At 38.5% G+C, this 13166-nt stretch overlaps 1 protein-coding gene across 1 annotated transcript in view; it reads left to right on the top strand.

The window, feature by feature from the left end:
- Positions 1-13166, top strand: part of SPON1 (spondin 1) — a 195563-nt gene that overhangs the window by 152252 nt on the left and 30145 nt on the right. Inside the window, exon 7 of the mRNA XM_065683197.1 lies at positions 10839-10903. Within this exon, the coding sequence (XP_065539269.1) occupies positions 10839-10903 (65 nt within the window). The remainder of the gene's footprint in view (positions 1-10838; positions 10904-13166) is intronic.

Genomic DNA, 13166 nt, shown 5'->3' with positions numbered 1-13166 from the left:
CCTGACCTTTCTAAAAAGTGGTAACAGTGACAAGAAGACTTTCCTGGTCAGTCTCAGTTTCTGGATTTGCTTCCATTGCTGCAGAAGGAATGATGCACTTCACTCACAAGACAGAAGCAAGGACATATTTCAATGATAAAAGTCAGTGAGTTAATAGAGGTCAATGGTAAATGCAACAGCGGTTTAACAGCAAAGTACACTTGGTTACATACTGCATAGAGGATAGGGTCAGACAGAACTGTCAGGGACACCCTCCTGTTGAGTCCTGAGGTTCAGAAAGGAGCCCCTTGGGTCCTAAACTCCTTTTCAGATTGGAGTCTAGTAGCAGCTGCCTATAGACTTATGCCCAGACTTGGTCAATGGTTTATGTCTGAAGGATTATATGTGCACAATCTATCCTTCCTATATATCACATAGCTAAGATTTTGAAGTTTCAGTGCTCTTATTCCCAATTCACTTACTATCTGACATGGTAAGGATTTTCTCAACCTCAAGAGGTAACCTTGAGAGGGATCCCTGCTCAAGGGGAGATCTGGCATGCAGCCCACTGCCATGCAAGAGAGTTCAACAGGCTCTGGGTTGTCCACTGTTTGTGGAATAGGATGATTGAGTCATATTTGCATACTAGCCGTATGTCAATTGAAGTATGCTGTACTAGTCCTCTGGTGTTGAGCAAAATTTAGAGCCCTTAGCTACTGTGGTGTAACCTATCTCTCCAGAGTCCAGCTGAAGCCAGACAGAGTGGGGAGCACACCGCCGCATCCACGTAGCATCTGCCTAAACAAGACCTTTCTAAAAGTATGCAAATCCACGCTGAGGAACAGGACAGGAGAGTTCCCTGTCTGAAAAATAAAAGCTATCAACTGTAAAAGCTAATCCTGCCCACAGGATGGATAGTGCAGTCAGTTTCCTTCTCTGTCCCAACATACCAAAGTGCAGAAGCAAAGATGAGGCAAAACTAATGTACACAAGCAGAATCAAGGCTATCAGACTGTAGCTGCTGTCTGTGGAGAGCTACGTAGATAGTCTTTTGAGTCACACAGTGTAGGCTGAGTTGTTTTTCAAAGGCAAGGGAGTTGCAAGGAAAGAAGGCAGTAAAGGCAGCCCCAGAGGGAAAAATGTCAACATCTCCATTCCTTGGAGAAAACTCTGACATTCCACTTAAACCCCTGCTCTCTGAAGTCCCATCAGAGATTGACATGACTGTATGCAAAATCTGAGACAGGCGTGATGTGGTCATTAAATTCTGGAACAGTTAATGCCAAAGCATAAACCATGAGACTGCACAGTGCCAGAGAAATGGTCCAGGAGGGCAGCAACCTGTTTGTCACGGCGATGGCTGAAAGTGTATGGAGAGAGGAAGAGGTGAAATCGATTTCTCTAGGAGAATACTCCTCTGCAGATTATAAAAAATGTAATTCATGATAGGATCCTCAATTCCTTGATTTGTTTAAAGACTATATTTTTTGTTGGGGTTTTTTGTGGGCTTATGTATTTTTTGAGGAAAGGAATGGTAAAGGGTGTCTTAGACACATCTTACTGAATGGATATGAAGCTGTTATGATTGCCTCTGTACAGTAGTTAAAGCCATTTAGAATACTTAAGTTGTACATTCTGAATGGAAAACAATACCTAGCTCCAACATTGATTTGTCAAAATGCCATCAGGGGTCAAGAAAACTTACCTCCTGAGCTAATTTTCTGGTCTTCTTTAAAATCACTTATTATCCAAAGAATTGCTTGTGTTCAAGCTATTATGTTTGAGTAATGTCAGAGAGCAGCAGCAGGATGAATAATAGCGATACCTGGAATCTTACTGCCGGCATTCACCAGAAAATGGAATCATTCTGTCCCCATTCTCTGGGCTTTTTCTCAGAGGAGGCCCAGCCTTCTCCTTAGGTTTTCTGCTGATACTTAAGTAGCTGGAGCTCACTTATTCATAGCATGCCCAAGTACTTGTCTCAGTGCTTTCATCCCTGTCTGTTTTGAAACTATTTGAAAGAGTCTGAGCAAAAAAATGCTGTAGTTACCTGAACATGGATATGCTGAGTGAACCCAATGCTTTAAAACACTTTTTTCATTATCTCCAGTGAATGCAGTTTTTGTTTTGCTGCTTGCAGGTTGCCATTCAGGTGCATACATCTGCTTTATTATACACAGAATGCCTTGGTATGTTAATTGGTTTCGAAATCATTTGTAAATTTAAAATAACAGTAGCTTTATAGCAGTTAGATATAGGTTTAAAGGCTAGTTTAGTCTAGAGGATTGATGAAATCAGCAAGCTAGGACAGGAGGAGGACAAAAGGGTATGTATTGGATAAACCTATTAAGAAGAGGGTGGGATTTACACCACTTATGATCAGCTTGAAAGTCTAGTTTAATTTCCTACTTTAAAAGTAATCATCCTTAAGGATAGTATTTCTGGTAAGTAATTTAGGACTCCACAATGTTCCTGTAGCCCTAAAGACAGCACAGCATTCTAAGTAGAATTAAGCAAAATGTGGATTAAAAAAATGAATGTGCAATCAGGAAGTGGATTCATAAGAGAGACCCTTTTCTGCAGAATCTGCTCAGCCACAGAAAGTACTCTGAGCATACCTAGGGCTCATTAGCACACGCTGCTAAGTTTTGTACTATGCAAAAATAAATTATTGCTTTATTGGGACACCCTACATTATGTAACTGCACCTTAATGGAAATAAAATGGAGCATATGATTTCCAATGTTGCCATTAGCAACACTTCTGTTATTAATTTCAGCCTACATTCACCTCCTGAAACAACCACTTCATTGAAAGAATACCCTGTGGGACAACTAATGCAGAAGGTTGTTAATGCAAAGTGAATCAATGTTTTGGGGATATATACTAAGAGTAACAATAAAGAGTAATAATACTTCTTTTTACATCCTATCCTAGTAATTTTTGATAAAATCAGGAATTATAATTCCTATAATTCCCTTTTAAAAGCTTTTTCTTAAGCATACATTGTCAGCTAAAGTCACCATCCTGAAACTGTAGCTTCAGCATATATTTCCATAGTTCCCGGAAAATATAGACAATATTCACATTTCGGGAAAATTCTCAGCCTGATTATCTAACACAGAGGTTTTTCTTTGTTGAAGTGAATTACAGAATTGCTAAGTACAGGAGAGCTTTGCTGTACAGCTCAGTGATTCAGCTGGGACTGTCTGAAGCACTGGGCTACTTGTTCTCCTGAAATGGAGAAGGTTTCATCCCAGTTTGTTTCAATTGCATCCCAGCAGTATTTTCTTATCTATCTCAGCCTGAAATCATAGAATCACAGAATGATTTGGGTTGGAAGGGAACTTAAAGCTCATCTAGTTCCAACCTCCTGCCACAGGCAGGGACACCTTCCACTAGATCAGATTGCTCAAAACCCAGTCCTACCCAGCCTTGAACACTGTCAGGGATGGGGTAAATAGTGCTTTTGTAATTGGGTGAATGTTATTAAAAGTCTGAAAATTCCCCCAGATTTTCATATTTGGTGAACTAAAACCCACAGATTTTGTATTCCCTGAAATGTCATTACCCATTTTTTGAAGAAAAGAAATAAGACATTTTAATTAAAGACATTAAAGAAAGTACTTGTACAGGAAAATACTGAATTTGTATGTACTATGATCAAAAAATGACTTTCATTCAGGCATGTTTATATATCTTATAATATGTGTTGTTTTCTCAGCTGCCTTGAAATAACTGTCATGAACATAGAGAAGTCAAAGTAAAATGGGCAAACACAATTCTGGTCTAATTCCACTGACTGAATTGTACTTTTGCTGTTGCTTAAAGTAACCCCAAGTCTGTGATCCTATACTTTAAGTATACTCTACATTAGGCATAGAATTTAACAGAATTTAGAATTTAATTCTGGACTTTTTTTTTTTTTTCCCCTTCTAAATGAAGTAATTTGTGACTAAATTAACCTTTTAAAAAATGCTCTTTTTTATGGAATGGAAAAAAAAAACAGTGTTTACACATTCTTTCATAAAAAAGTCTCTGCATGTTAAAAAGAACAGAAAAACTGCATCTCAGCACTGAGGCTCAGGGCAACTTCAGCAATCTCCTTGGCTGCACCCACAGGAAAATAGATGTGTTGCATGATGTATTACCAGATCCCAGTAGTAGCCTTGCAAGTAAGATTTTGTAATGCCCATGCTAATAGCTATGGGGAACTTCTGACATGCTCCACATAAACAAGAAATACTCAGAAAACTTGGCTGACTCTGAGCAGGCTGATAGTTTATGGACTCAATGAAACACACCAGCTCAGTGTGTGTTACAGGAGGTCATAGTCAGTTACTATACATCAAATGTGTATTTACTGAAAGATGAACTCTAGAGCAAATAAAGCTGTATGTAGCTGCTTTTATCCCAGAAATATTTTATTACCACACATTTTTCCTTTTTCTTTTAAAGCTTTTACAAATTTCAGTAATGTGCCCACATCAGTGTCCCCTTTTCATTCAAATACGTCTTTAAAACGGAGGTAGGCAAAATGTCTAAAAATTTTATCAACCAGGTGAAAACATGCCATATTTCAATTAGTATCCATGGAAGTCTATAACTTCTATGTCCATAAATAATTAATTGAGCATTAATTAACCAGGTATTTTGTGATAGTTAATACTTTAAAGACAAGCTTGGTCTTTATTTTTCTCTCTGGGAAGAGAGCATGCATTTGTGTTGGGGTAAAACAGCACCTTTTTCTTTTTCTCTGATCTTGTAATACACTTTCTGGCACATCTATTACCACAGTAGAATTCTTCATAAATGAAATCCTGCAATTCAATTTCTACTGAAAGCTATGCTATTGAATCATAACAGTCCTATAATACCAAAGAAGGTACACTTCACTTACAGCTTAAGTAGAATCTAACTACATGTACTTAAAATTAAAATTATAGCTCTAACATCTTTCTAGCATTAAGAGGTTGTAACATGAAAAACAAAATCATTATCCAGAGCTCAGAATTCTTCCTTCTCCAGCAAGTACCCTAACCATGAGTCTTGCACTCTGGCCCCAAAATTGAAACCTTTTATTAGGCTGTGGTAGTTTCATCAGAATAGACAGCAACATCATCTAGATAGTCTTTCACTCATCAGCAGGGACAGTTGAAAGACAGTCATAAACTCTTGGTAGAAAATTGAGCCTATATAAAGGTATGACCACTAGTAGAGCACTGTAGCAAACACTGTCACCATTCCTAGTTTAGAAGGGAGGTGTCTGCTTTCAGAAGTGATCTTCATGCCATCAGTCTCAAGTAAACATGACCTTTATCAATGAATAAGATACATGAGCCCATAAGAGGAATAGTATAAGCAACCTCTTGTCTTCAGTGCTGAGCCCTAAGGCTTCTTTGTAGCCTATCTGGCTGCTCAAAGTATGCAAACGGATGTTTGTATTGTCTGTCAAATATTTCCTCCTAACAGCACCTTTAACAAGGCATCTAACTATACAATGTATGTAGCAACAAGGAGCCAAAAACTGAGTCTTGAAGACTTCTGTTAGTCTGAAACTATTTCCAGGAACTGGAGAAGTGTTAGGGATACTGAACAAATGCTTTTCACATCCTGAAGTCATTTCTGTGTGCCTGTGTAGCCTGGAGGTGGAAATAATGTCTATATACTAATCACAGAAAAATGATCGGCTTTTAAGAGCACACAACTATCCCCCCAAGGCACTATATCATTTTCATTTTCATAGCATTTGATTCCCCACAGAAGACATATTGTTCATGATACTTCTTCATTCTCATCTTATCTCTTTGTTCTTCAATAACAAATGATTTTTTGAGGGCAAGGATGATCCTGCAGTGCAGATGTTATCTTAAAAGTCAGATATGTAGGCTTGTTTCCAGAGGATGCTCAATTAATCATCTGTGAATTGAGGATAATGTTGCTTTTTCTACTTTCTAAGAATCTTGTGAAAATGAGTCTGCTGTGGATAGAAAGGCATTCAGATATTACAAAGATGAGTGTTGTAGAAGGAATTAAATGTTCTCTGCTCTAAAATAATGGAATGAATGCCAAGCAGTGGTGGTGTGAATTGAGTGTGATGAAGCTCTGGCTCAAAACAGGTTTTTTTCATTCCCACAGTTGATTGAATCTGACTCTGATTTTGATGTCAGATAATACAGTCACGTGTTTAGCTGAACTGAATCAAATCATTATTTTGAAGTGCTAAGTGATCTGCACAGTAACATTTTCTAACATAATTTGGCACACATAAAATACTACTAATAAGAAACATTTTTGAAAATAACTTCCAGTTCAGAAAATATACTGATCACATCAGTTACCAAAAAGCAGCAGGAGAACATGGAACAGTTTATGCAGCTTTTCAGATCCTACTAATCTCTCTCTTATTCTAAATATATTCAGACAATGCTTAAAACTTCAGCTGAAAGCTTTCATTACTTTTTTAATGGATGTTACCCTTCAAGAAAGTTGCTTTAAATTCTCTTGGTTGAGAAAGACTTCAAATAAAATTCTATCTTCAGTGCTGCTTTTTTGAGCTGTATCCCACTTTCTGTTCTTGAAGATGAGGAAATGTTTTTAATCTTTTGTGAAGTGCACAGCTGGATGAACTAATTTAGCAGTGGTTTCACACTACGGGATTCTATTTGTTGCCATTTAATGCCGTTATTCTGTGTGCATGTTCATTTGTACATTGCAGGAACAAATGGATCTGCAGTAAATGATTAATTTTTGCCAACTTCAGGACACCAGTAAGACTGGCTGTATTAGAATGACATTACCAACTTTTTGAAATCGTGCTATTAGGACTTTTTGGAGGACAGTATGTTCATAAAGAACTGCTGTTGAGTCAACCACTCACCCCCAGCTTGAAACACAAATATAGAAAGAGGATCTGAAGAAAAAGAGAATTGATTGCTATTTTTGCATGTGCTAATGTAGGCCACAATCCAAAAAATATTGAAGTTAATCTAGAAACTACTTTGGCTTCACTGGACTTTTTGAGCATGCTCTAGGCATGTAAAGAAGCTGTCATCCTATTTCAACTGGTTGTGCCGAGGCTGCCAGCAGCATAGCACAGCACTGCGCCAGAACCTGCACTCTGTTGAATGATACCTATTTGCACAAACAAAGCTGATCTAAAACTCAGCTGCAAATTCCCAAGTATCAATTCTGTGATTTGTACTAAAGAACGGAACTGCCTTAAATGAGAAAAGGAAAGAGGGTTGGGACTTTTTTACTGTGTATCTCTGGAAAAACTGACAGGTAGTCCCAGATTTATTCCTTGACAACTTCTACATGCACAAAGGACACAACACAGGCTTGAAAACCCTCTAAGCCCTTTCCCCTTCACCCTCCCCATCTCCCCCTCTCCAGCTTTATTGTTGAAAGAGGTGTGCATCAGACTTTACCTAAAGTATTTTCAACAGCTCCAAGCAAGAGTATTGGTGTCCTTCTCTTTAACTTGTTCTGACACTGTAACATTTGACACTCCATCATATTGAAAATGATGTAGTTTTCTTTTTAAAAATCTAACAGTTTCATTACTTGGGAGTCATTGCTTCCCAGACAAATACATAAATGATGACGACTTGCAACATACAACAGTGAAAGGTTTTAGATCTTTTTGCCATATTTTGACATGAATCTGAGTTTGTTTACTTCAAAAATCATAGCAAAACTTTGGAAATATGAAGAGGAAAGAAAAATGAGTACAAATGTAATACAGCAAAAAAACATTAAAATTCATAAAAACTGTATGCCTCTAAAGTCTGTTCAATTGGATTATTCAAGGCAGTTGGATTATATCAACCAGTTATATAACATTAATCTGTGGGTTTCTCTTCAGGCATTTTGTATCCTCTCAGTTTCTCCCATCTGCCAGTAAATTATAGCTGAAGATACTGGCCAGCAAATCTAAGCATCATCAGACCTTTTCTACGGATTGTTCACGAGGCTGTGAACTCGTGTGGTGTGTAACATCTGTTTGCCTGGCCTCTTTGAGTTTATCGTATTTCCTTAGAATGTGGAGGTCGACTGGAGGTAGAGGAAGGTCACTGCTGTGCTGGATGAACTCCGGAGCCTGCTCCCTGCAGAACCTGGAGAGAGACAGGCTGGTGGCACCATGAGTGATGATGGGAGCTGTGCTGCCCAGGCTGCCAGACCTCATGCACAGTTTGCTGGATTGTTTTCAAGGACATAAATATTTGTCCAAGGGAAACTCCTTACTGTACAAACCATCTACTCAGATGTCTGCCTATTACTGCATGTAGTAGTAGATACATACTGGCATTAGTAACAGTGTACACATTATATTTTAATTTAATTGTTTTTAATTTTGAATTATTAAAAATTGTATGATAGAGGTAACTGAATAATCAGAATATCAGTCTGGAGTAACAATTATTTAATTCAAGTTGCAGCTTGATCCTGTATAATTGTTAATGATCTCTAGGTACCAAAAATGTGCATTTTCATTCCAACAGAATGCTGGATTCTGCATCTTTGGATTTTGGTTACTGTTCAGGCCATGAATTCAGCTCTTGCACCTGAATCTTAACCTCCCTTAAAAATTTTGGGATATCTGAATGCACCATGATCTGTTTATTTCCTTCCCTCTGCACTTTCTCCAAAGCTAGTACTAAGAGGTCATCTACTCATCGTATGTATTTTTAGCTTGAATAGCACTTTCAGTTTGAAAATGCTTTCACATATGAGTGATTTGAGTGTTACTAACATAATTACTGGCTTGTATTAGATTAGCAGTGTATTATTTTAATAAATGTAACCATCTATGCTCATAATAGTCTTCCTTTGGGATGTACAATACACAGTTAATAATTTTGAATGCAGATGTGTTTTCAAGACAAATAAGTGAAGGTATGAGTGGCTGCAAAGACTTGAGATGCTGAAACAAGGAAAATTAAAAGTTAAGGCAAATTCCATTGGCAGAGAAAGACAAGTAAAATCTTATAACTTCAGGCTTTTAACTTCATTTATTTATCAGTTTCCTTCTAAATCACTTTGAGGGGAAACCTGTCTTTTCCACTTTTGCAGGCATGGAGGTAAGAAGGTTTCCATAGGTGAGCCTGGACACATGTGATGCCCCACTCTGCTGGGTTCGGCGCAGGAGCAGGAGCTGGGTGAGGGTTGTGCCGGTGGCTCAGGCTTCTGCTTCTGGCCCAGGGCCTGCCCCCGGGAACCCAGCTGCTGCTGTGCCTCTGCTCTACTCATCATAATGTTCTCTTCAGTCCCACTGTGTTAGTAGTACAGGAGTTTGATTAAATCTTTCTGCACTCGCTTGCCTTTATAGAGTCAGATTTTCATCTAATGTAGCATAGGCTTTGGCAAAGCAGTAGTGTTTATAAAAAGGATTTTCAAGCAATGTCTTACCCATTCACTCAGGCTGAGTGAGAGGTCATGTCACATAAATATTCCCAAGACTAAAAACTCTGTGTGTTACAGAGCGGGTCTATCACGATCATAATTACCCTGCTTTGGTAATAAAGAGAGAGCCAGAAAATATTGGGAGTGGTAGAGACAAACAGTGAAAATTATTTTCTTTAAACAGGGGTGTATATGGACTAGAGCTAGTCTGGGGTATCAGAACTATTGCTGTCTAGCAGGAAATGGCACTATTATCACTAAACTGAAAGGTCAGCTCTGCTGGAAATGCCAATTACTGGTGACGTATGAGGTGGGTTTCTTAGTGTAATTGGGAAATATTTTTAAAAGGCAGTAGAAATCATGTGAGTGAACTGTAAATTTTGTGTTCCTCTAGGTGAATTACTGTGGTGGATTCCTCAGGGAGATGGGAAAAATGCTTCTAAAAACTGTAATAGATGTCTTCTGGGCATCAGAGCCTTGTTAGTGGTCTCCTGCCTTTGTCCTGGGTTTATTGTGCCAATATAAAGTTTAAAACTGCTGATAAAGGAATTCCTACAGACTTCAGAAAATAATCTTTGTACAATGCTCTACCACACTGTGAGCTTCCACAGATGGCTGTTATATTTCACACTATAATTTTCATGTGCATAAATGGAGAGCAAACACAAAGTGCTATCCATGGCTTTACCTGAAGGAGATTGCAGTGCATCCACCATGGATTTGTTATATCCTCTACCCAGATAAGGATAATAAATAATATATCATACATGCTCACATGTTGTGTCAGTTTGCCAAGAGCAGCAGAGTCTAGCTTTTGTCTCCCTCGTGATCTGTAGATCTGTAACATATTAAGAGCCATTTTTGTGTCTTTAGTTTTTTTTAACCTGGTAAATTCCTCTGGTGACAAGGGTTGTTGGAGAGTCACAAATTTGACAGCCCAGGATGTATTTTTTGCCACTAAACTACTACATGTGGACTAACAGCCCAGCATACAGCACAGCTACCTCTTTCTGTGACAGTGTTAACAGAACAAGGCTCAGTTCGGTCATATTGTTTTGGGGTATTTCCCCATTACAAAGGTTGTTGTCTTATTTATTAATGTCATTGTGCACCAGTCTGAAACCTTTCGCTTCAGCTCATGATGCAAAAATAACATAGTCTGTGACTGCTGGTGGTTTAAGCTCACTTTAGTTCCTGCAGAAAAGAAGACTGCGCCCACAATCTCATTGCCTTTGCTTGCTGCTCTTGCCTCCTGCATTCAGAGAGCCTTCTTGATGAACCCCGTGCAGCTGAGGGGACAAGGTACCCAGACAGCAAAAAGGACAAAACACATTTGTCACAGCCAGAACTTGGAGGCACAGTTTGATTTAGTGGCTCTTACTTTTTTTTCTGTAAATCAAATTACTCTTGCTGTAAAATTGTCCCAATCACTTTCTTGTTTTCTCTTTTTACAGAGCGATGAGGTTTTAACAGTCATCAAGGCAAAAGCACAGTGGCCTGCCTGGCAACCCTTAAATGTGTAAGTAGGGAACAGTATGTCTCAGTAGCCTTGTGTTGAGTCTCAGTTAATGGACTGCTGCAAACTCATTGTCTCATAGAATCATTCACTCTTGCAAAGAAATAATCTAAAAATATTTTGATAGATGAGTTTTTCATCCTTCCCCTCCCAGTTGCTTTTTTCTCTCTCTCCTCTTCAGCATCTCCTAATTTTTTACATGTTTTGGTTCACTCACTCTTACAGCAGAAGGATTATCCCACGGAGTTTGTGCCTTTATTGAACGATGATGTTTATTCAATGCTTGTTCAAATACATGTTGTACTCCTTACATATAGTATTTTGTATCATCCTGTGTCACGCACTGTGACAACTCTGTCAATATGGCAAATCCACAATCCACCACCAAAACACTTTTAAACGACTAATTCTTTAAAATGCTTATCTGAAACACTCTACAATAGCATCATGATCCTGAAAGCAGTATAACTATGGTTGTTTCACCAAATGAGACAGCAAACTGGCTTCCCAGTATGCTGACTCTAGGCTTTCTGGCACTCACCTGAAAAGAGGAAAAAACTCCTCTCAGGATACTCTCGAGTTTACTGGTTGTCTTTTGAGGGTGTGGGTGGTGGCTCCTGCATAACTTACCTGTTCTTGGCCCAAAGTTCATGCTCATTATCCAAGCCCACATGAGTGAGACTTACAAGAAATGACTAAAGGTGAGAACCCAGTATAAGGGGTCACCCCACTGGCTAACAGTCGAATAAAGTCCTTGGAGAAGCAGGGCAATTAGTCTACCGCAAGACTGTAAGGACCAGGTAGTCCTGTTTCATCTGTAAAAAGTATAAGGGAAGCAGTTAGCGGAACACTGTGTCTGGTCTGTCGTCTGTATTTCAGAAAGTATGTGAAAATTTGGAGGTTAGTCAAAAAAAAGCTGCAAAAGAGTAAAGTTTTCAGAAAACATCCCCTACCGTAAGAGGCTTAGGAACTCTTAAGCAGCTTAGGGTTTAAGCTGTTCAGTTTATCCCCTCCCCCACAGCTAAAAGGGAAAAAAAAAAAAGAAAGGGTTAGGAGGTGAGCACAGTTTAAATAGTGAAAAGATTTCTGATAGCTGATCCTTCTCTAATCTAGACGAAAAACCCAACTGTGAAATCCCTCATAGCGTGGAAGCTAAGGAAATTGGTGACAAGGAAATTCTCAGTAAAAATACAGGAAAAAGCTTTAACAGTGTGACTAACCTTCAGAGCAGTTTACCTGAACATGAGATGGATTTTCCATCACTCGAACATATTTTAATCCTGAGACAGAGCTGTGGGCTCTGCCCAGGAATTGTGGGGTAGGCTTTTTTTGGCTGATGTAATGCAAGTGGTCACTCAAGGTGACAGTAACGGCATTCTTTATTTATGGTCTTATTCCCCTGAAAGTGTCAGTATTTGGATTTGGTAGTGTTTGAATGTTGTAGTTGTGGATAGCATTTTTTTCCTTTCTCCCTTCTTTCTATTCACTCCAAACTGACACTTTAAAATGGAAACTTCTGTCCACTTCTCTGTTCTGCTACAGGGAGGTGTCTGACTGAAACAAGTAATTTATTTTTTCATTCCAGTTTCAGTTACTTTCCTAAAACACCATTTATGTATGCTGTTTCTGTATCAACGTCAGCAGTGCTAATAGGAATTAACAACTCTGGGCGCTAGGATGCCAGCACTGGACCACCAATTCTTTGGCACTGACAGGAGAGCAAATCTGTACTTTGTTCACAGAAAGACGGAGAGAGGATCTCCTGCTCCAAAGTCTCAATACATCAACTTTGACATACACTGAATATATTACATAACAAAAATCAAAGCTAATTAAAGTATGTTGCCCCTGGTCATAATACCTACTTTAATACAGCATCGTGAAACTTCACAAAAAAATTGAGAGTGAACAACTTCAGATACTTTCTAGGCATATTCTTTCACAGACGTGCCTGCAGACGTCTTTGCAACATACTCCAGTTGTTCTTCCAGTCAATTGTTTCTTTTTCTATCCGGTAATTCTCACCTTTCAGGAATATAAAAAAGAATAAATCTTGGTGTTTGTGCTTCTAAACGCTGTGTCAGTGTTCCCCTAACAAATGTTCCTTCACTTTATAGGTAGTGTTAGATTTTTGGCTTTTAAAATAATTACTTATCGTAATTTAACATTATGTCCTTTTTTTGATTCCATTTAAAAATATGATCTAAGCTTCAAAAGAAAATGTCATTTTCAATAGCTATTAGCTCCTGGTGTTAATTTCCCATTT

This window comes from Lathamus discolor, chromosome 6 (genome assembly GCF_037157495.1).
Source record: "Lathamus discolor isolate bLatDis1 chromosome 6, bLatDis1.hap1, whole genome shotgun sequence".
In the NCBI taxonomy this organism is placed as follows: Eukaryota; Metazoa; Chordata; class Aves; order Psittaciformes; family Psittacidae; genus Lathamus; species Lathamus discolor.
This window is presented reverse-complemented; position numbering and strand designations above follow the sequence as displayed.